Below are 24,348 nucleotides of genomic sequence, written 5' to 3'. Positions count from 1 at the left end.
TTGGGTACCCCCCCATATACCACACATTTTAATAGTTATTCAGGTATGTGCAGTGCTGTGTGTGTGTGTAAAAATGAGGAGCCGGCACTCATATCTTGATGAATTATAAAATGCCTCTCCCATCGCTCCCTTCTTCCTTGCCCCCCCTTCCCTATTGAATTTGTGACAAACTTTTAAAAGCTGACATTTAAAAATACATAATAAGTAATGTTTCATATGTTTTATAGGTGAAGTTCATTACTTTGAGTTATAAAGAATTAAAAATTGAGGGCACCAATCGCAAAACAGCCACTGTGGGATGCGTGGTACAGCACAACATTTCCGCTACGGGGTGTGGCATAGCACCTGCCATGAGATCTTGTGATGAAGGACAATATATAAATAAAATAAATAAATAAAAACACAAAATGAGAGAGTCGTTGCTGCTTGCCCCCTGCCCCAACTCATACTGGTCTTGATTATGGCAATCATACAATATTTCTGCACGTGCGCACACAATAGCAACATGGAGTATTCCCTAGTACTGTACCACAATTTCGTCAGCCACACTCCCTCTTGCACCCATGCACTCAGCATACACATAAATAGGTATCTCCTAGTCTCTTCCTCTTACAGGCTACACATAGATCTCTCCCTCTATTCAAGGGCACCTCTCCTTGAATGTCTGTCTTGCAGACATCCCCCCTTTTCGCTTACATGCACACAGAAAACATTGAGTTCTCTCCCTGCCTTCCTCCGTCACTCACTCTCAACAGTTACATATCTCACAAAAAATTATACATGAATAGCGCTCTCTCACACACCCACCCACACACCCATCCATACCCAATGTGGTGTAGTGGTTAAGAGCAATGGACTCGTAATCTGGTGAACCGGGTTTGCTTCCCCGCTCCTCCACATGGCAGCTGCTGGGTGACCTTGGGCTAGCCATATTTCTCTGATGCCTCTCAGCCTCACTCACCTCACAGAGTGTTTGTTGTAGGGGAGGAAGGGAAAGGAGATTGTTAGCCGCTTTGAGACTCCTTAGGGTAGTGATAAAGTGGGATATCAAATCCAAACTCTCCTCCTCCTCCTCCTCCTCCTCCTCCTCCCCCCCCCCCATAATCCATGAAAGCTCTGCCCTGGGCCAAAGGGGAAGCACCTGCTATCAGCTCCACCTTGCTGGCAGGCAACAGCAACTTGAATGTGTAGGGATGCCTCCACTCCCCCCCTTTTTTAAAAAAAGCAATGGGAATGTCTGTCACTTGCTGGCAGGCAGTGATACCCTGAGCTTGTGGGGATATCCCCACCTCTTCTCTCCACCCACTCTTCCCTCCTTCAAGTTGGCTCCAGCATGGGAGGAAGGAGGTGTCTGTTGCAGGCATTCAACGCCTAAAAGTTCTGCAACGGGTGTGAATTTGTCAGCCGGCTCTGCCTACATTAGTTCACTGGCATCTACATTAACCACCAAGGATAAAAGGATAGGCTATGCTAAGCAGAGGAACTGAGTCAGATAGGGGTTTTTTTGTTTTTTGTTTTGCATACAGAGCAACTAACGTTTGACTCAGTGTGCTTTCTTAAATGCCCATAGGCTTCAATATGTAATGTGGTTGCCCACACAGCTGAAGAAAGATGTTGGCTGCTTAGCACATTCATACTTGGTTTCATGGGTTCAGCAGCTGAATTACTCTGACATTAAAGGTAGAGGTACCCCTGACCATTAGGTCCAGTCGTGGCCGACTCTGGGGTTGCAGCACTCATCTCGCTTTATTGGCCGAGGGAGCCAGCGTACAGCTTCCGGGTCATGTGGCCACTTCTGGTGAACCAGAGCTGCACACAGAAATGCTGTTTACCTTCCCGCCAAAGTGGTACCTATTTATCTACTAGCACTTTGACATGCTTTCGAACTGCTAGCTTGGCAGGAGCAGGGACCGAGCAACGGGAGCTCACCCCGTCGCAGGGATTCGAACCGCCGACCTTCTGATCGGCAAGTCCTAGGCTCTGTGGTTTAACCCACAGTGCCACCCGTGTCCCTTTGACATCCCATTTGACTCTGACATTACCCCCACCCAAAATGTACATCAGATAGGTTTGTAAGAGATGTTGTATATATCCAACTGATATCACTGGCTGCTGACATTCAGCAGTCTACATTCCTTGAGGAATTTGCAATCTCAATTAGGTGTGGGCAAGCCACCATGAAAGTGGGTTGAATAATGTATGTGAACGTTATGTCTATAAACAACAGCAACAATATAACCTATGAGTGGGAGTGGTTTAGGTTGCAGTTCTGATCCTGCTTACCTGGGAGCAAGCCCCCCAGTGAGTTCACTAGAACTTTCTTCTGAGTAGATGTGGTTAGGATTCTCTTGTTAGATCTTATACACATCCAGCTTTACATTGAATTTACTGATACAACAATTTGTAAGAGGTATAGATTCAGGTCAAAAGTGCCTGGTCTGACGAAGGGTTCTTCATCTAATGAACATGGAAAACTGAACCATAAGAGCTAATTTAAGAATGGTGGAAAGTAAGAGTGGGCAACCTGTGGCCGTCCAGATGTTGTTGGACTCCCAACTCTCATCAACTCAAGCCAGGATGAAAGCTGTAATCTAACAACATCTGAAGGACCACATATCTCACCCCTGGTTTAAAGAATATATAATTCTGGATCTAAACTATCAACCTCATATCCTGAATGCACAGCTATGTAGAAGAAATATTCATTCTCTCTCCATCCTGATATCCTGTAAGTATTTTGCAAAATAAGGTAGTGTTATATATTGTAGAGTAGACGATTTCTGAATTACAGCATTGGTTCATAATTACTTGAAACTGAGAGCTGGTTCAAACATTCAAGGGCAAATTTGTAAAATATATACTGTCACCTCACATCAAATATTAAGACTGTGCACAATGGTATATCAAAGCACAATAAAATGTAAAACAATGCAAAATAACCATTAAAATGGCTGGCCAAAGATCCTAATTCATTTACATGAATGTGTGAATAGTAAGAACATGAGAAGACCCATGTCTGATCAGGTCAAACGTCCATCTAGTCTTTCATTGTCAACCAGATTCCTATTAGAAACTGCAATCAGGACCTTAGCGTAACATCACTTGTCGGTTTGAACCCCACATTGGGTGAAGGATTCCTGAATTGTGGGGGGCTAGACTAGATGATCCTCATGAACCCTTCCAGCTCTAAGATTCAAGATTCCCAGTAACTGATATTCAGAGGCATGCTGCCTCTGATATTTAAGGTTGGACACAGCCATCATGGCTAGTATAAGTCTGTTAGGGGAAATTCCTCCTGAGATTCTGTTTGAATATCTGGGCTGGGAAAGGCGTTCTTTGACCAAATTTAGTAGTTAAGGTGCTGTGACTTGTACAAAAAGTGGGCCCTTCTCCAGTAAAGACATCTGCTTAAACAGCTGCAAAGTGGCTGGCCCACTTCCTTTTCTTTTGACATTTAGTAAAGGTCTGCATTAAGATCAGCTCCTTGGACTGGGCAAATCTTTAATTAAAAGCATCTTTGACAGCAACGTCTCTCAGCATTTCCGTTACAAACCACATTTTTTCAGGTGTTTTCCTTGGCTGTAAAAATTCACTCTCGGCTGAGAAACATGACACACCAAACCTTCTGCTTTCTTAATTATCTCATGCAAAAGCCGCACTGTAATAGAACATGATGCAAAATATGGGTTGAGGTTTAAGTAACATGTTTATATTTTGTCTCTTCTCCACTTGCTCTCTTGAAGCTTAAAAAAAGTGTGGGCATTTTTTTATTTGAAGATCAGGCAGTTTAGATATAACAGTCCTATAAACCATGATTTGAGAATGAACTCATATCCCTCCCCTCCTGTCTCATCCTGGTTGCATATCCTAGCTCACTTGCTGGATCATCACCTTGTCGTAGTGAGTGGGCTTGCACGTCCCTATGATCCTTGTGAGCAAAGGCCGCAGGAGTCTTGTACTCCCAGTAGGGTTACCCAAGGTGGTAAGGTCAAGGGGGAGAAGCTAGACAAAGAATGATCCAAGAAGTCCTCAACAGCAGAATGCGCAGAAGATAACAAGCAGATGAAGGCTGTGAAGGCAGATGAAGGCTGCAGCAGACAAGAATCTACCGGTTGTCATGCCATCAGAATAGAGCCTTTGTGTGAAGACTGTGTGTTGGAAAAGATGCGGCTGAGAGGAGATGTGATAGCCATTGTCAAATATCTCAAGGGCTGTCAGGAAGATGGAGCAAGCTTGTTCTCTCCTGCTCTGGAGGGTAGGACCCAAATCAATGGCTTTAAGTTACAAGAAAGGAGATTCCGACTAAACATTATGCAAAACTTTCAGTCAGTAAGAGCTGTTCGACAGTGGATCAGACTCCCATGAGAGGTGGTGGGCTCTCCTTCACTAGAGGTTTTTAAGCAGAGGTTGGATGGCCATCTACCATGGATGCTTTAGTTGAGATTCCTGCATTGCAGGGGGTTGGACTAGATGACTCACAGGATCCCTTCCTACTCTACAGTTCTATGATTCAAAGCTCCTGCCTGACTTTATTTGCAGTTCAGAGATGCTTATCATTGGTGGATTTCTGCCCAGCATTTGTTCCTCTCTCTCTTTGCGCTGCTTCAGAGGCTGACAGTTTGGTTCCCTTCAAGTGTTCTGCACCATAGATCTCATCACTCCTAAGTATTGGCCATGATGGGGGAAGCTGATGGAAATTGTAGTCTAGGGCATCTGTGTGATACCTGATTACCTACTCCTGTTTCTTCATCTGATACAGTGGTGCCTCGGTTTACTAACTTAATCCGTTCTGGAAGTCTGTTCTTAAACCGAAACTGGTCTTAAACTGAGGCGCACTTTCCCTAATGGGGCTTCCCGCCACCGGTGCCCTTCCACCATTCAGATTCCGTTCTTAGACTGAGGTAAAGTTCGCAAACCTGGACACTACATCCGGTTTTGTGGAGTTCGTAAACCGAATCGTTCGTAAACAGGAGTGTTCTTTGTGAAAGTCCTTATCTTTCTCCTCTTGGAGAAGCTCATTGTCAAAACTTCATTGGCAACCATTAGTTGATTGTGTCATTCATTGTTTTTGGTTTTTTTTAAAGAAGTTAATTGTTATCCATTGTTTTTCACTGTATCCCTCAATTATCCTTGCTTGTTGATATGGATGAATGGCACCATGCAATTAAACAAAATGTAACATAATATAATATCCCACCCTAATGGATGCCTTTCCGTCTCTTCTTGGCAGTGCTTCCTATCATTCTTTTCCTGAGCCTGAGCAATGAAGTCATAATGGTTGGTACCCAGAAGGACAATTGTCTTACTCGAATTACCCAAATACATTGCATTAGAGCACAGTAGGAGTAATTAGGAATTGCCTGCTTCTTTGCTCTACAGAAATCGCTAATGTTTCAGAAAAGGTCAGTTGTACCAAAACTGCACATACACCATACATTTAAACACACCTCCCCCAAAAAGGAATAGGATCCTGGGAATGATGGTATACCTCTCACGGAGCTACAGTTCCCAACACCCTTAACACAACACAGGGCGCCCACCCTGTGGAACGCCCTCCCATCAGATGTCAAAGAAATTAGCAATGATCTGACGTTTAGAAGACATCTGAAGGCAGCCCTGTTTTTAAGGTTTTTAATGATTGATGTTTTAATGTATTTTTACTCTTTTGTTGGAAGCCACCCAGAGTGGCTGGGGAAACCCAGCCAGATGGATAGGGTATAAATAAATTATTATTATTATTATTATTATTATTATTATTATTAATTAACAAACTGAAGTCCTCACAATTCTTTGGTGGGTGCAAATGTGCTTTCAATGGACTTCCAGGGTGGCGCCATCGGCAATGGCGGACTCCCTCTGAATTGGAGGGACTAGCTCCGCGCGAAACGGGTCTTTTCCGCTACGGCGAAGCGGGGACCCTTTTAAAAATCACAGGCGGATGAAGCCTGTGACCATGGGACTCGGCGGGCACCCTTAGCGCCCCCCCAACCCGCAAAGGAACCCACTAACGGGCTCCGAAGTGAAGAGGGGGAAGTGGCGCGGTGCTGTGAGTCAACTGCTATTTCCGTGGAGCGAAGCCGCACAGCCGTTGCCGGAGAGCGCCGCCTTTTTCCTGGGACACTTTGGCTTCTAAAATAAGCACCCGTGAGTACTTAAACTTTGAACAATTGGACTTTAAATAAGGACTTGCGACCAGAAAGGAATTGGACTTAAAAAATTTATTTCAATTTGGTACTGAAACGGGAAGGTCTAAACAGGAAGTCAGCCTTCCGTTTCTTTGTAGACAGAATAAAGCAAAGACAACGTAAACTAGAGCTCAGAAAATCGCTTTTAAAGGATTGGCTTTCATCATTTAAAATTGTTGAACCCCCCTTCAGCAGCAGGAGAAGAAGGGGGATCTTTTCTGGACTGTTTAAACCTGCAGAAGTGAGTTTAAAGTAAAGTAACTTTCCATCGTCCTGACCCTGGAGCGGGGTGTCAGGACTGACGTTTGAAGCTCATTGACCAGAGACAAACGCTTTTGACAGATAGCTAAAAGAAGAGAAACATAGTGATTCCATTATAGAATCATAGAATCATAGAATAATAGAATCATAGAGTTGGAAGAGACCACAAGGGCCATCGAGTCCAACCCCCTGCCAAGCAGGAAACACCATCAGAGCACTCCTGACATATGGTTGTCAAGCCTCTGCTTAAAGACCTCCAAAGAAGGAGACTCCACCACACTCCTTGGCAGCAAATTCCACTGTCGAACAGCTCTTACTGTCAGGAAGTTCTTCCTAATGTTTAGGTGGAATCTTCTTTCTTGTAGTTTGGATCCATTGCTCCGTGTCCGCTTCTCTGGAGCAGCAGAAAACAACCTTTCTCCCTCCTCTATGTGACATCCTTTTATATATTTGAACATGGCTATCATATCACCCCTTAACCTCCTCTTCTCCAGGCTAAACATGCCCAGCTCCCTTAGCCGTTCCTCATAAGGCATCGTTTCCAGGCCTTTGACCATTTTGGTTGCCCTCCTCTGGACACGTTCCAGTTTGTCAATGTCCTTCTTGAACTGTGGTGCCCAGAACTGGACACAGTACTCCAGGTGAGGTCTGACCAGAGCAGAATACAGTGGCACTATTACTTCCCTTGATCTAGATGCTATACTCCTATTGATGCAGCCCAGAATTGCATTGGCTTTTTTAGCTGCCACGTCACACTGTTGGCTCATGTCAAGTTTGTGGTCAACCAAGACTCCTAGATCCTTTTCACATGTACTGCTCTCAAGCCAGGTGTCACCCATCTTGTATTTGTGCCTCTCATTTTTTTTGCCCAAGTGCAATACTTTACATTTCTCCCTGTTAAAATTCATCTTGTTTGTTTTGGCCCAGTTCTCTAATCTGTCAAGGTCGTTTTGAAGTGTGATCCTGTCCTCTGGGGTGTTAGCCACCCCTCCCAATTTGGTGTCATCTGCAAATTTGATCAGGATGCCCTTGAGTCCATCATCCAAGTCGTTGATAAAGATGTTGAATAAGACCGGGCCCAAGACAGAACCCTGTGGCACCCCACTAGTCACTCTTCTCCAGGATGAAGAGGAACCATTGATGAGCACCCTTTGGGTTCGGTCAGTCAGCCAGTTACAAATCCACTGAGTGGTAGCATAGTCAAGACCACATTTTACCAGCTTCTTAACAAGAATATCATGAGGCACCTTGTCAAATGCCTTGCCGAAATCAAGGTAGGCTACATCCACTGCGTTCCCTTCATCTACCAGGCTTGTAATTCTGTCAAAAAACGAGATCAGGTTAGTCTGACATGACTTATTTTTCAGAAATCCATGCTGACTATTGGTGATCACAGCATTCCTTTCTAGGTGCTCACAGACTGTTTGCTTAATGATCTGCTCCAGAATCTTCCCTGGTATTGATGTCAGACTGACTGGGCGGTAATTATTTGGGTCCTCTCTTTTCCCCTTTTTGAAAATAGGGACAACATTTGCCCTCCTCCAGTCTGCCGGGACTTCGCCCGTTCTCCAGGAATTCTCAAAGATGACTGCCAGTGGTTCTGAGATCACATCTGCCAGTTCTTTTAATACTCTTGGATGCAGTTCATCTGGCCCTGGAGACTTGAATACATCTAAACTAGCCAAGTATTCTTGTACTATCTCCTTAGTTATTCTGGGCTGTGTTTCCTTTGCTGAATCATTTGCTCCAAATTCTTCAGGTCGGGCATTGTTTTCTTTATCGGAGAAGACTGAGGCAAAGAAGGCATTGAGGAGTTCAGCCCTTTCTGTGTCCCCTGTTTGCATTTCACCATCTTCTCCTCTGAGTGACCCCACTGTTTCTTTGTTCTTCCTTTTGCTACTGACATACCCATAAAAGCCTTTTTTGTTGCTTTTAACCTCTCTAGCAAGCCTGAGTTCATTCTGTGCTTTAGCTTTTCTGACTTTGTGTCTACACGTGCTGGCTATTTGTTTGAATTCCTCTTTGGTGGTTTCCCCCCTTTTCCATTTTTTGTACACATCCTTTTAAAATCTTAACTCAGTTAAAAGTTCTTTAGATAGCCACCCTGGCTTCTTTAGGCACCTTCCATGTTTCTGTCTCATTGGTATTGCCTGACGTTGTGCTTTTAGTATCTCCCTCTTAACAAACTCCCAGCCATCATGAACTCCCTTTCTTTTTAGTATTACTGTCCATGGGATCTCACCCAGCACTTCCCTAAGTTTTATGAAGTCAGCTTTCTTAAAGTCAAGAAATTGAGTCCTAGTATGCTTGGCTGCTCCTTTCCGCTGTATAGTAAACTTCAGAAGAGCATGATCACTCGCGCCTAATGATCCTTCCACTTCTACCCCACTAACCAGGTCATCAACATTGGTTAGGACCAGATCTAAAATGGCTGTTCCTCTTGTTGCTTCTCCCACTTTCTGGACAATGAAGTTGTCTGCAAGGCCAGTGAGGAATCTGTTTGACCTTATGCTCTTGGCTGAGTTTGACATCCAACAAATATCCGGGTAATTGAAGTCCCCCATTACTACTATCTCCCTTCCTTTTGCATGCTTGGCCATCTGTTCCAGGAAGGCATCATCTATGTCCTCCGTTTGGCTTGGGGATCTATAGTAAACTCCCACAATGAGGTCACTGTTATTCTTCTCTCCCTTAATTTTGACCCAAATGCTCTCACTTTGGCTTTGAGGTTCTAAATCTTGGATCTCTTCACAGGTATACACATCCCTGACATATAACGCCACTCCTCCTCCTTTCTTGTCTGGTCTGTTTCTCTGAAATAGATTGTATCCCCCCATTATTACATTCCAATCGTGGGACTTATCCCACCAGGTTTCAGTGATGCCTATTATGTCATATTTAGTTTGCTGTACCAAGAGCTCAAGCTCATCTTGTTTATTTCCCATGCTTTGCGCATTAGTGTACAGACATTGAAGTCCATTACTCATTCCCCCGTGTCTCTTATTTAAGGATTTTTTCCTCCCACCATTAGGTCTGTGTGCTGTTTGCTCCATTTGGTCTATGACATTTGGATGATCATCTTCATCAATTGATAGACTCCTACCTTCAGGAGCACTGTCTGTCTCCCCCACATTAGTCAGTTTAAAGCCCTCCTGATGAGGTTTCTGAGATTTTTGGCAAAAACATTTCTCCCAACCGTTGTGAGGTGCAGCCCATCGCTTGCCAGAAGTCCATCTTCAAGAAACTGCAGTCCGTGATCTAAGAATCCAAACCGTTCCTGTTTACACCATTTGCGAAGCCAGCTGTTCACTTCCACTATTTTCCCCTCTCTCCCTGGGCCACGTCGTTCAACTGGGAGGACAGATGAGATCACAATTTGTGCATTTAATTGCTTCAATTTCCTGCCCAGAGCCTCGTAGTCTCTTTTGATCTTCTGGAGGCTATTGCTTGCAGTGTCATTGGTTCCCACATGAACCAAGAGGAAGGGGTATTTGTCAGTGGGTTTTATGATTCCATTGTTTCCTTTCGCACCTTAAAGGAACAAATATTGACAAAATATCTGAAAAAAGGAAACTCTGTTCCTAGACTTGTCTTTAAAAGAAAGATTAAATAGAAGTTTTCCCCCTAGAGGGAGACTGTAACCAACTCCTGGGAGCTGGCAGCTGTTACAGATTACAATCGTGGGAATAGACATCTGACCTTCAGGACAATGTATTCAGAAGCTCTGTTGTGTGCTTTCTATAAAACAAATGCCCTACTGGAACAGCTACATGAGAAGACGAATTTGATGGCTGATTCGATTAGAAATTTTGAACAGGCAGTGGGAAATTTTGAACAGGCAGTGGGAAAATATGTGGAGCCCACCCAGGAATTAAATCAGGAGTGTGCCCTGACAGAACAGGCCCAACAGGAATATGAACTTTTGGATTTGACAAATGAACTTGGAAAAAGCCAGATTTGGAAAGAAAAAGTTTGGTTTGGTTTGGAAATAGGGGGTTGGATAGACCCTCCTATGCAGGGATGTTTGGACTTTTCAAGTCTGGCAATGGGCCGTGAGATGTTTGGGATTGTGGGGGCTCTCAATTTTGGAGGGATTTTGAAACATGTTTTTAAATACCACATGGAATTTAGTGTCGATTATGGAAAAGGGGCTGATCTGTCGAGAAGGGTCAAAAATATTGCTAAGCTGGAGTTCCCACGAGTGAAACGAGCAGGAGACAAGGGAAAATACAGTTACAAATATGAAGAAGAGCTGCGGAAGGGACACGGAAGAGACTTAAGGGCCTCGGATATTAGTATACCAGGTTAATGTGCCAGATTGATGGGATAACAAGGACTGACAAAACCCGGGACCAGGAGGAAGGGACGCTGGATGAAGATTGGATTTGTTTTTATTTCTCTTTTTCACTACTAGGACTGTTTTACAAAATTGATGAATGTTAGAAAAATGTTGGAATGAAATTACTTGGCTTTAGTAAAAATGTTTAAAGAATTATGCAAGAATATTATGGTTATGAGAAGTTGGTAAAAATGAGATTAAGTTTTAAGTTTCAAGGTTTTTTATAGTAAGATAAGATTAAAATAGTTTAAGGTAATGTAATGACAGAATATTATGAAATATGGAAAGGATTTGCTGTGACAATTAACAACCAGGATACAAGGAAGGGGAGGAGGAGGAGGTCAAGGAAAGAGGGTAATGATAGTTGAGGAGTTGAGAATAATGGATTTGTTTTTAAATGTTTTTAAATGTTTGTGTATTTTTGTTTTTTTTTCTCTCTTATTTTGAATTTGTATATGTATGGTTGGCTTGTTTTTCTCTTTTTCTACTTTGTTTTTCTTTTGTAACTTAAAAAATTTTTTTTCCCCCAATAAACATCATTTTAAAAAAACAAATGTGCTTTCAATGTATGGTGTTTGTGTAGCTTAAGTTTTCAGGATTCAAATATTTAAGGTACCAGTCTTAGGAATCTGGTTATACAGATATTTTGCCCATCCTTGGACGTAGCTGGCTGGGGTTTCCCCAGCTGCTCTCTCACTTCCCCGACTCCCCACCCCCCCACCCCATTTTTTACTTCACATTTCTGGTTTTTGAAAATTGATTTTTAATTTCAAGTGACAAAAAAATACCCAAAACAGAACTTAGTTAATTGTACAGAAAAGAAATAAAAAGAGCAGCTGGAGCTGTAAAGCACTTTTGATTTGTCTGAGTTTGTATAATCCCACTGGTTTAGATTCTTAGGTATATTCACTCCCAGGTATTTAAAGTTGGTCTTACAGAGTTTCAGGCCAGTTGTCTTGTGCCAGTGCTGTTGTAGGTTTGATGGGGTGTGCATCGGAATTGATCTTAAGATTTGGTGAAGTTAACAGTGAACCCAGATATCTTGCCATTTACAGCAAGTTGGTCCATAACAGCAGGTAATGAGGTTTCAGGATCAGAAAGAAATAGCCATCATCTGTGAACATATTGATAGGATGTTTCTCCCCCCGCCCCAATAATTCAAAAACTTTAACATCATCATCCGCTTTCAATGCGCCAGCTGCTCTCCTAGTTGCCATTCCTGCAAGAGGAGATGTGGAAGTTTAAGATTAAGAAATTACCAACATTGTAGTAAACACAAGGAATGCTTTATTTTCTTGGCTCAAGAACAGTGTGGTATTACCTTGAAGAGGGAGGATAACCTTTTCCGGAGGAAACTCAGAAAACAGGCATCCCTAAAATGTAGCTAGGAGTGATATTATTAAAAAAACAAACACTAACCTTTATATTTCCGCCCTTCACCACACCCATTAAAACTGCAATCCTATGTACCAGGTGGTTCAATTCCAGTGATTGTCCTTTCTAGGTGGTTGTTCAATTTGACTTAATAGGATTTCCTTTGGAATAAATGGCACAAGATTTGGATACAACTGTTCTTGTGGGTGCATTGTTACTACTACTACTACTACTACTACTACTATTACTATTACTACTACAATTTATTGCCTGCCCTTTACTCCAATGTACCAGGAAGGGTTACAGCAATTAAAACACAGAGGTTTGTTCACAGATTACACAGACCACAGGTAAAAGCTGTCTCTACACATGTAAAGAGTCTACACTTGTTGATCTGTACAGCTGTGTCCACAGGGGCACAGATTGTACACTTGAAAGCAGTGTGTGAAAGCCCTTAATATTAGCCATTCTGGACCTACATTTTATTTTATTGATGCATATGCCACTGTGTTCCAGTAATTAATATGTATGCTTGAAATGCCTAGCATAATCAGACCTCCACAAATCTTGCTGCTCACAAATCTTAACATGAAGAACACAAGGGATCTCCTTTCCTCTGCTCTGAATTGCAGAGATAGATAGAGAGAAAGATGTGTGGCTGCATTTTGGAGCAGGCCGAGGTGTATTTATTTCCTTAATATTTATTCTCAAAATATGTACCCTGTAAAATATTTAAGGTAACTTAAAATAGGAATAAAAAACAACAACAGAACGTGAGAACTGCAACAATACCAGAAGGACATGATAATGAGACAAAAGCAATAGCAGCAGAAATATATGTTAAAAAGATGTTACTCTGCAAAATGTTTCTGGGGGAGAAACCGCACACACATTTTCATCCCATCTAAAAATAACGAGCAATGGGGCCAGGCAGATCTCCCAAAGGAAGTGGTAAAGCTCCAGAAAACTTCTGCCTGCTCCAAAGGTCATCAGAAGAAGAAAATGCCTTTGCCCAGGTCCTCTGGCATTTGAAGGGACCTGTCACGCTCATTCTGCAGCCTCTCCACAAAGGAGTAGCTCAAAGTGGCTTTGACAGCACTTCATCAAACGATCACATGTTGTACTGGGCTTTGGAGCAGACAAAAATAGCAGAAGTACTGCTTGCTGTTTCTGCCTGGTCCAAAACCCGCGACTGTGACAACCATACAGCCATATACCTTCAAAGTCCTGTACATATTCCAGAGGTCTCAGGAAAGGGGAAGGGTGACCACAAATAATGGCTTACTTTATAGCATGCGCCTTAAGAAAGCTTTGGTTGATTTCCCTTTAATGATTTTCATAGCAGGGTAATCTGTGAATTGCAAGCAAGATACAGGTAGCTAATAATATTAAGTTTCTGATCAAATACATTTGTTTCTTTTCTTTCCCCACATTCAGTACTGATGGCTTTTGTTTTGCCATGGTAGAAGATGAAGACTCTGGAGGGCAGACTTTCACCACAGGCTGTATCGGGTTAGAGGGTTCTGACTTCCAGTGCCGGGTAAGAATATATTCTTATCTAGATTTGGTCTTTAGTTTTAGCTGGGAGTCAGCTTAGGTCAGGGGTAGCCAATGTGCCCTTCAGATGTTGTTGGCCTGCAGCTTCCATCAGCCTCAGCCAGTGCTCAAATATGATGGGAGTTGCAGTGCAACATCTACAGAGTACCATTCTAGTACCCTAACCTTACAAATAGTTAGGAATGGAGATATGTAGTCTGTTGCCTTCCTCCTCCAGGGGAGTTAGAATGCAGGCCAGGCTGTGAATATCTTTGTAAGTCTTCCCAGTGGTCCATAACACAGGCAAGCAGAAGTCAGCAGAGCACTAACAGGTCGGAATTCCCAGCAGTAATCCTCATTTTGCAAGATGATACCACCTTTCTTGGTAGTAGAGTCCTATCACAGGCAATGGGACCCACTTTGAGATACAGCGTTTAAGAATGGGCTCATAATGTTTCTGTGCTACTTATTTAAATGCCCCTCTCAAGAGCTCAGGTGCAATATTTAGTGCACAATCATATGCATGTTTACTCAGAAGTAAGTCCATGGTATTAAGAGAGGTTTACTCCCTAGTAAGATGTTCAGGACTGATGCCTTAATGCTTTAAATGAAGGTGAAGTATGAAATGTAATCAGGGTGAGCCTGATTCATTTAGCCTTTGCATCTACCCTCCTTACCCCATGTGCTGGTTTATGGGAGTTTCCTGCTCCCAGCCCCCTTTCTCCACGACATAGAATGCTGCCATTGTACCAGGTCAGACAATTTTCAGGTCACCAAGGCATTTGTCCCTACCTCTGTGTTCCCATATTGCCACCCTGTGACAACTTGCCCAAATATTGGTTGCTCTAAGAAAAATGAAGACGGGTTTTCTAGATGCTAATAGTTTGCAGGACTAGATACAGACCTATGTTGTCACCCCTCATGTAAAGTCCCCTTCTGCATTAGGCTCAGAAGCAATATACATGTTCAGAAAACCCAAACAGCCGTGTACCATTTCAGGTTAAAAATAGTATATTTGAATTCTTGTTCACTTGAAAAACAACAGCAACACCTTCTGTGAACATAGAAAGCTAGCAGAGAGAGGAGGAGGCTACAGCTATTGTCCCTTACATACTCGTGCAGGGCTTTTTCTGTAGGCATTCAATAATGCATTTTCCCCACTTATATTCTGAAGTTGTCTAAGCCTAGAAGAACAGTACCATTTGCTTTCTCTAAATATATTGAGAACCCAGATTTAAGCTTTGCCCTCTATTGAAAAATGAAATGGTAAAAACTACACCTGTTTATTAAACTGTATCTAGGTCTAGATTGTTATATAGTTTAAAAGGAATTGTCATCTAGGTTTTTTAAAAGCACTTTAAGGTGTTAGCACATGCATGGTTTTTCACATCTGAAAGCTTTCAGCGTTTCTAATGCCTTTTGGATGTGGACAAAGCTGCTCATAACTATTATCTGTTGCAGGACACACCACTGTCCCAACCAAGAAGATTAATTGAATGCTGCACAGATCAGGATTACTGTAACAAAGACCTTCACCCTACGCTGCCACCACTGATAAAAGGAGGTAACGGAAGAGGCAAATCTTTAATTTCCAATCTGCATATTGCTTTTCTTTCTAGAAAACAAAAACTGCAGATAACATTTTCAGTGCCAGTGGCAACATTTGCAGTGTAAGCATTCCGGGCGCACTGCTTGCTCATCCAGCTATAACATTTCTAAGATGGATTTCCAATGAAAAAAAGATTTGTTGATGCTTCAGAGTCAAGAAAAAAATATCATTCCATTATACATCCTAAAAACACAATATTTGTTTTTATCCAGTTATTTTATTGGTTAATGGGCTTGGGTTTGAGTTTCTCAAAGCAGAATACATTTTCTAATTCTGATTGAAGCTTTTTTACCTCAAAGTAGACATTTACCCCTTAAAACATTTTCAACTGTGTGAAAATTTATCTCTTAAAAAATCCTATTTGGGGCCTTTTTTCCATTAACTTGATAGATAGATAGTGATGTGTAGTTTCTCTCTCTCAATCTCTTTCTCTCTCTCTTGCATAATACTAGAAGCCAGGGCCCATGTAATGAAGATGAATGGTGGAAGATTCAGGGCGGCGGCGGGGGTGGGTGGGTCGAGGAGATACTTCTTCATGCAGCACATTAATTGAATCATAGGATTCTCACCTTAAAGATGTGGTGATGGCCACCAACTTCAGGGGGTTTAAAATGGGATTGGATGACTCCATGGAAGATAAGGGTATCAATGGCCATTTGTCATGACCTTAGTATGTTACCTCTAGGATCTGAGGAAGTATGGCTCTGAATCCCGGTTGCTGCAAAACAACAGCAGGAGAGTGCTACGGACCTCACTCCGTGCACCTGAGCTCCCCACATGCATCTGGTCTAGATAGGCCTTTGGTTTGATCCAGCATGGCTCTTAAGTTCTTGTTGCTTAAGTTGCTGCATTAGAACTGTTTTGAGAGTCATGCCTCCCTGCCCCCAGCAGTGCTGCTTCTTCCTCCCTCCTGACTCACCTGTATTCATCATCTACCCAGTCAGGAATCATTCAGCAAACGGGTTGATGTCTCGATTCTTCATAGCCAATCAGATTTGGCTGCCCAGTGACATATGTGAGAGCTAAGTAAGGCTGCAGTTTTAACCCCTCTCATCTGGGAGTAATCCCCATTGAATTCAGTGCAACTTGCTTCTGAGCAGACAGCATTGGAAAATGACGTTTCTGGTTCGAGTGCCATAACAGGTACACTGATCGGGCTAGTGGAGACAGGAATACTTAAGTGTAGCCCTGCAGTTGGAACCTTCCAGCAAAGAAAGTGAAGTTGGTGATGGTTTGGAATCACCTAAAGGTGGGGATAGGTCTGCGGTCTCTTAAGTCCCCATCAAATTCGGTAGCTAAACAATTAAATGACATCTATCAAGATTGAAGCATGACCTCTGGCACCAATATGAATGCTTAGGAGATGGAAGTGTCATATGGCGGCAAAGTGCATAAAACCATAGGGGCATTGATAAAGTTCTATTACAATAAGGGAAGGCAATTGGTTGAAGCTGCCCTAAAGATATTTGGTAGCAAAATGCTTATCCAAATGCTCTGAGGTGTTGAAATTTAGGGCTCTGATTAGAACGCCATTAAAGTTTTGGAAGCTGTGCAGAATATTTCCCCCAGAAGGTATCTCTTGTATTGTAGAGAACCCAGGTGGCCAACAATTAAGCCAATAGCAGTCTGTGCTCAGTTAAAGTATATTTAAGAAATTGCTACTACGCCTATTGAGCATTTTCCTGCCTTGTACTATATGGAATTGGGCGATAAGCAACTCTGGAAAGCAGTTTGTCAAGCTGATTTAGACTATTAATATTTCCCAGAACTGAGCTCTGCTTTGACCTTGAAGAAGCGTCAACCAAGGGATTGGCTCCTCCAGATAGAATCCAGAAGGGACCTGCAACTAATTAGAAACACCAAATTTTCCCCTTGGTTAGAGCAGACATGGTTAGGATTGCAACTTAAATTAATAAATGCCCAATTTCTCAAGGAATGTTGACAAATTGCCATAAAGAGGACACTTTCAGCACTGCTACTGATGTTAACAAAAGCCAGTAGTAGTTTTGGCTCATTTCTGCATAAATTCAAGACAGGCGACTGTCCAAGAGAACATACAAAGAAAATCTCATTGTCACCCTTTTCCTTATTTTGGAACGTACCTTACCAAAAACTATTTTCTAACACAAGTGTCTTTCTGTGGGCATGTGAAAAACAGAATAGATGTTGCTTCTGATTCAGGAGTCGTATGACTAGGGTCACATCTCAGGGGATGCTAAGGTCTAAGGAGGTCTTCCAGCTGTAGGTCAGAGGTGGTTGAACTACAAATTAACCCAGGCACAGAGGTGATGTCAGCAAAAGCAGGGACATTGTTCACTGAGAGTGCTTTTCTGTGCCTTGAATGTGCTAGAAAGGGAAAGGATAGTTTTCAAAAAATATATATGAAAGGAACAAAGGAGTTCTGTGGACTTGGGTATTTCAGAATGCGGAGTTAAAGCTAAGCCGTCCTGAGAGCAAGGAAAGTCTTAGCATGTAGGAAGGAATATAAACACACAACAACAATTCAGCTACACTCCCTGCTCACTATTCTGAATAGCTTCCATGCCCAGCAAATAAAATAAAAACATCCTGATGAGTACAAGAAGACCCTGTGCTGGGCAGGCAGTCTGCTTATTAAGAAAGCAGGAAAAATAATCAGATCCCAATATAACATTGCCATTTTAAACAATAAAAAATATATTACTGGAAACCCCAATGAAAAGGCAGACTGCAGGGAGATGAGAGGAGAGATCCGTCTTTACTGATTTAACGCCCTTATAAGCAGAAGTGTTGGTGCCACCATGTCTGGCTCGCAGTCTCTATAGCTGGTGATTGAATGAGCTGGGCAGTGATGACTGAGGAAAGGATGGGGTTTGATATGTGTACTGCATCCCACAGTCCTGCCCCCAGGTTGTTGTTGTTGCTGCTGCTGCTGCTGCTACAGTAAGCCCTGTGCACATTGTGAACCCGGAGGAAGATGCAGCAAAGGGCTCACAGTACACCAGGAAGTTCTCCTTGCTGAAACCGAGTAGGAATTGCAAGAGGGAAGCTCCTATTCCCTTTGCTGGGGCTTGCACAACCAACATCTTGCAAGTAAAAATGAAAGGAATGATTCACTCCCAAGTCCTTCTCAAGCCCTCTCCAGTTTTTCACAGCTGCTTAGCATGATTAGAAGCAGAGCTGAGTTTATGTGTATATACAATGCATACAGTCTACAGCAGGGGTAGCCAGCGCCGTGCCCTCTAGATGGTGTGGACTGTCAAAAGTGTTCTAATAGTGCTGTAAGTGTATGGTGCAGATGAGGCCTTATTGACCTCGGATGTGAAAATCAGATTTGTGTTGCCAGGCACAAACCACCCTATTCTCAGCTGTGCGGTACCCTTCTCTCATCTTCAAGCCTTCCTTATCCCTTTGCAGACAGACTGGAACATGTTTACAACTATTACAAGCCGTGTGCATTGGAGATAAATGGCTTGCAGAAGTATAGGCCTGATTAACAATGAAAACGGAGCGTTTGCTTCCCCGCCTGTCTTGCCCCCAGTAGCAGCCTCTTCCTTCATAGCGACAAGTGATCTCCCTGGCGGATTCTCAGTTTCCCGTCCCCCTTATTCGTAGCGATGGCTCAGGTACAAATCTGCTGGCCTAGCGAGAATACAGCACGCTAGTGTTTTCCCGGTTGCCAGTGTCACCTTACAAAAGGGATTACAAAAAGTGACGGCAGTGTCTTGAATGTTTATGCCACTAATGCGCTAGTAGCAGGTAATGTTAGGTTAAAACACTGAGCCTGGTGCTAACAGGAGAGACATTGTTTGCCAGCCTCTTGCATTAGGAGCAAGCGAGAAGGAAAACGCCGCTGTTCAGTGGCCAAAATAGAAGAAGAAACCAGAGCTTGGAAATAAAATAAAAGTGCATAGTGGAAAGCTGAGAGTCCCCATGGAACTTCCCTTTCGCATCACTCTAGTAAACCTGAAATGCAATAGCCCCTGTTCCAGGAGAGATCAATCAGAATAGAGTTCTCACAGCTTATGCCCTGCTCATCCTTATCTTGGAAGATAGATCCTGCTTCTGTTCCCAAGTAACCAGACGCAACGTCGGATATGTTAGCGCGTTGTGGATATAGAAATTCACACCCGTACTGGAGAAGGTTGTTTTCCCAGAATATCTTGGTGCCTTGATCCACATAAGTAGATGCTAGCAAATTTCAGAAATCGGGATGGGTGTGTCCCTGTCCATCTGTGTTTGGCATACACAATTCCACAGCAGAAGCAGCTGTGGCAGGGGAGCCATCCTCCAGACAGTGGCTTTGCTACTTTTACAGGAACAGCATAGAACTTTATAGGCACACGAGCAATGCTAATCTGCTGCTCTTGCTGGTGGTGTCCCTGCATAGCCTTGACCTTGCCACTGCTCTGACGTGCTCCTGTGCCATCTCACATACTGTGCTGGCCTTTCCTGGCAGTTAGCAAACTTTCAAGCCACTCCAGGCCAGGCTGGACCCTTTCCGAGTTTCTGCTGTTGGACGATGGCTGTTTATTTTCATTTATCTTTAAATATACTGTATTTTTCCATTGTAAGACTAGTTTTGTTTTTTTTAACCTAAAAATTAGGTTTAAAATTGGAGCTTATACACAGGTAGTGCTGAGGGGTGTTTTCTTAATTTGGAGTCCCCCAAAATCAGGGGGTGTCTTATACATGGGGGCATCTTATACACAGGAAAAATATGGTATATATCCTTAGCTTTGTTTTTATCATGCTTGCAAGCCACCTCAAACACTTGGGGGGGAGAGAAAGAATGAGAGTAAGTGGCTTAAGGGAGATAAATGCAGTTATTACCTACCTGCTAAAATTCCTTTTGTTTTGTTTCAGGTTTGGAAGAGGGAAATGTCCATCACAAGGCCTTACTGATTTCAGTGACCGTCTGTAGTGTCCTCCTAGTGCTTATCATCATATTCTGTTACTTCAGGTACGGTCCAGAAAAGCTTGGTCCCCCCCCCGGTAGCTGTTTCTTTCTGCCATTCATATTTCGAGCTTCTGATCTATACAGATGCAGTGGTTGGTTTGGAGATTTTATTTTAAAAATCCTATGTATCCTAGTAATGTTGAGATTACAAAAATGTTACTGGGAGTACTGGTAGTGCGAATGAGCTTTGTTATTAGGCTGCATTCATATGGCAGTTTATTCATTTTTCAAGAAATTCCCCTAACGGTTGATTTCCACATTATATTTGAGCTTCCACACGACGTAAAAGCTGCTTTTGGAACTATACTGGAAGTTTAGCACTAGTTTCCGTATTACTTGCAAACTGATTTTTTCCTCTGCAAGCAAATAGCATGGACATGAGCACTAAACTTCCACTGTATTCCACTATAGCTCCAGAAGAGACTTTTATGTGTTGCTAAAGCTCAAATCGCTGTGGGTTAAACCACAGAGCCTAGGACTTGCCGATCAGAAGGTCGGCATTTCGAATCCCCGCGACGGGGTGAGGTCCTGTTGCTCGGTCCTTGTTCCTGCCAACCTAGCAGTTCGAAAGCATGTCAAAGTGCAAGTAGATAAATAGGTACTGCTCCGGCGGAAAGGTAAATGGGGTTTCCATGTGCTGCTCTGGTTCGCCAGAAGCGGCTTAGTCATGCTGGCCACATGACCCGGAAGCTGTACACTGGCTCCCTCGGCCAATAAAGCGAGATGAGCGCCGCAACCCCTTAGCTAGTGCCAAGTTGGTTGGTTGGTTTGTGCACTGGTGTCCAAACTTTTTTCAAAGAGGGCCAGATTTGATGAAGTGAAGGACCGTGAGGGCAGACAGCTTCTTTAGGGTTGACGTTGTTGAGGTTTTTTTTACCCCAGGAAATAAACTACCACAGGGGCCGGATTCAACTAACTGGCAGGCTGGATTAGGCCCCCAAAACAGACTTTGGACATGCCTGCTGCATTTATGTCCCCTCTTTCCTCCGGTGTGCCCACGTTGGTGTACCTTGGATGTAGGTTGATGTAGGTTAGGCTGAGAGACGGTGACAGGGGCCGACTTAGATTTTTCTAATTTTAGTGGCACCCCTGTGCGAGGCCAAAATTTGCCCGCCCCCGTTCCTCTCACCTTCTGTTCTGCTCTATTCACAACATCACCTTGCAGCACCCCCTAGGCTTGGTCTCAGTGCGGCAGAACCGGTCGCCCTGCCCTAAATCTGTCTCTGATAGTGACTGGCCCAAGGTTACCCAGTGATGGGGTGGGGATTTGAACCCTGGTCTCCCAGGTCCCAGTCCAGCACTCAACCACTACACCACATGGGCTAGAGCCAGGGGTGGACCAAACACAACCAGCTAGGCTTTCCTGTTTGGTCTGCCAGAGCATTCACAAGAAGCAGTGCCCACACACCATACACCTGATACCAGATGATGAGCAGGTAAGGGTGGGGATTCAAAGGAACATCTGGGAACCTAAACTGGACTCCTGAAGGTTCTTTTGCTGGAGCAAGGTGTGCTCCCACCAGCTGATACTGGCTTTACTGGGAAGGACTGTTGCTGCTGGTCTGTCCCATCTTACTAATTCATCCTTCTTCAACCTGGTGTAGCTGTAGTCCACCTGGATAGCTCAGTCAGTAGAGTACGGGACTATTAAATCTTAGAGTTGTGGGTTTGAGGCCCACGTTGGGCAAAATATTCCTGCATTGCAGGGGGTTGGACTAGATGACCCTCAGGACCCCTTCCAACCCTACAATTTTATGCTTCTCTCCTGTGTGAGTGTCTGAGGGCCCTGCTCCTTCCTGCCACTCACCATCTGGCCCGGGGCGGGGCCTGAAGGACTCACAAGGACTGCTGCGTTCTGCTGCCCAGGAGGACTCTCCTGTGTGGGTTTCTGAGGGTCCTGCTCCTTCCTGCCACTCACCATCTGGCCCGGGGCGGGGCCTGAAGGACTCACAGGGACTGCTGCGCTCTGCTGCCCAGGAGGACTCTCCTGTGTGAGTGTCTGAGGGCCCTGCTCCTTCCTGCCACTCACCATCTGGCCCGGGGCGGGGCCTGAAGGACTCACAAGGACTGCTGCGTTCTGCTGCCCAGGAGGACTCTCCTGTGTGGGTTTCTGAGGGTCCTGCTCCTTCCTGCCACTCACCATCTGGCCCGGGGCGGGGCCTGAAGGACTCACAGGGACTGCTGCGCTCTGCTGCCCAGGAGGACTCTCCTGTGTGAGTGTCTGAGGGCCCTGCTCCTTCCTGCCACTCACCATCTGGCCCGGGGCGGGGCCTGAAGGACTCACAGGGACTGCTGCGCTCTGCTGCCCAGGAGGACTCTCCTGTGTGGGTGTCTGAGGGCCCTGCTCCTTCCTGCCACTCACCATCTGGCCCGGGGCGGGGCCTGAAGGACTCACAGGGACTGCTGCGTTCTGCTGCCCAGGAGGACTCTCCAGTGTGGGTGTCTGAGGGTCCTGCTCCTTCCTGCCACTCACCATCTGGCCCGGGGCGGGGCCTGAAGGACTCACAGGGACTGCTGCGCTCTGCTGCCCAGGAGGACTCTCCTGAGTGTCTGAGGGCCCTGCTCCTTCCTGCCACTCACCACCTGGCCCAGGGCAGGGCCTGACAGGCCTCACAGGGACGGTTGTTGTCACTGCTGCTGCGACCCAGGGGGATCCAGAGGGGCGCAGAGTTTGTTTTAAAATGTTCCTTTTCCTTTCATTTTTTTGTATATGCGGGGACGGGGATGGGGGTGGGATGGATGTTTAGTTGGGAATTTGTTTGATTTTAATGGATTTGTAATTTTTATAGTTTTTCATTTGTATTGTTTTTTGTTTTCTGGGGTTTTTTATTGTTTTAAGGTCTTATTTTGTTCTTAAGGGGAAGGGTCAGGGCTGCCGGGGAGTGGGTCCCAGCCAACAAAATGGCTGGGGTATGTTCCACGGAGGGGGATGCGCTGGGACAACCGATCTCAGTGATCACGGGTAGGAGGAGGAGTTACGCTAAGACCAGACCATGTCATTACAGAGGAGGCAGGTTTAGTCGTTGTCTGAGGACTATCCCTGCCTCCGGGTCTGGTCCTGTCCAGACGGATACTAGAATCAGCAAGGGATACCCACATAGCCTGAAGGTGCTGCTGTGCAATGCCAGGTCAATGATTCATAAGACCACTGCCATCCATGACGTGATCATGGATGGAGGATTTGACCTGGCTTGTGTAACAGAGACTTGGTTGGATGAAGCAGGTGGGCCTGTTCTTGCCGCTGCTTGTCCACCAGGTTTCTCTTACGCACAGCAACCCAGGCCCTGTGGGCGGGGAGGGGGGGTTGCAGTGATTTTTAGGAAGTCATTAGTTTGCACCAGGCATCCTATTGGGAAGACCCAGTTCTCTGAGTGCATGTTCTGGAAGTTGGGCAATAGGGGCAGTACAGGATTCCTTTTGGTGTACCGACCTCCCCGCTGCACCAAGGATTCCCTGCCCGAGCTGCTTCAGGTCGTGGCGGATGTTCTCCTGGAGACACCTAGTTTGGTTGTCCTAGGGGATTTTAACATCCATGCCGACACGACCTTACAAGGGGCCGCTCGGGACTTCGTGGAAAGCATGGCCTCCATGGGGCTGTCCCTGAATAAGTTTGGCCCAACCCATAGCCACGGACATGCCTTGGACCTGGTGTTTACCTCCATGGATGTTGGTGTTCTGACACTAAGTAAAAGCGAAACAAAAGAAGTGCCATGGTCAGACCACTTCCTGGTGCAACTTGACTTCTCCGCGACCCTTCCCCTCTGCAGGGAGGTGGGACCGATTCGGATGGTCCGCCCCCGCCACTTAATGGATCCAAATGGTTTCCAGAGAGCGGTAGGGGATGCTTTATCCCATGTTGATGGCCTTTCAGCTGATTCCCTGGTGGCCCGCTGGAATGTGGAGTTAACCAGGGCTATTGACTGTTTGGCTCCGAAGCGCCCTCTCCGATTGCATGGAGCCCGGATGGCCCCGTGGTTTTCCACGAATCTGAGGGCAATGAAACAATCGTTGAGACGGCTAGAGCGCCGGTGGCGGATGACCCATTCTGAAGCTGACCGGACACAGGTTAGAGCTCAGTGTCGAGCCTACCAAGTGGCGGTAGCGA

The 24,348-nt window shown here is 44.7% G+C and overlaps 1 protein-coding gene across 1 annotated transcript in view; it reads left to right on the top strand.

Moving 5' to 3' along the window:
• BMPR1B (bone morphogenetic protein receptor type 1B) overlaps window positions 1–24,348 on the top strand; it is an 87,448-nt gene that overhangs the window by 44,774 nt on the left and 18,326 nt on the right. Inside the window, exons 3-5 of the mRNA XM_081020921.1 lie at window positions 13,597–13,699; window positions 15,157–15,259; window positions 20,150–20,246. Of these exons, the coding sequence (XP_080877047.1) occupies window positions 13,597–13,699; window positions 15,157–15,259; window positions 20,150–20,246 (303 nt within the window). The remainder of the gene's footprint in view (window positions 1–13,596; window positions 13,700–15,156; window positions 15,260–20,149; window positions 20,247–24,348) is intronic.

Source organism: Podarcis pityusensis (assembly GCF_964106645.2).
Source record: "Podarcis pityusensis genome assembly, chromosome: 9".
NCBI classification, from domain to species: domain Eukaryota; kingdom Metazoa; phylum Chordata; class Lepidosauria; order Squamata; family Lacertidae; genus Podarcis; species Podarcis pityusensis.
Note: the sequence above shows the minus strand (reverse complement) of the source record. Positions and strands in the feature narration are given on the sequence as shown.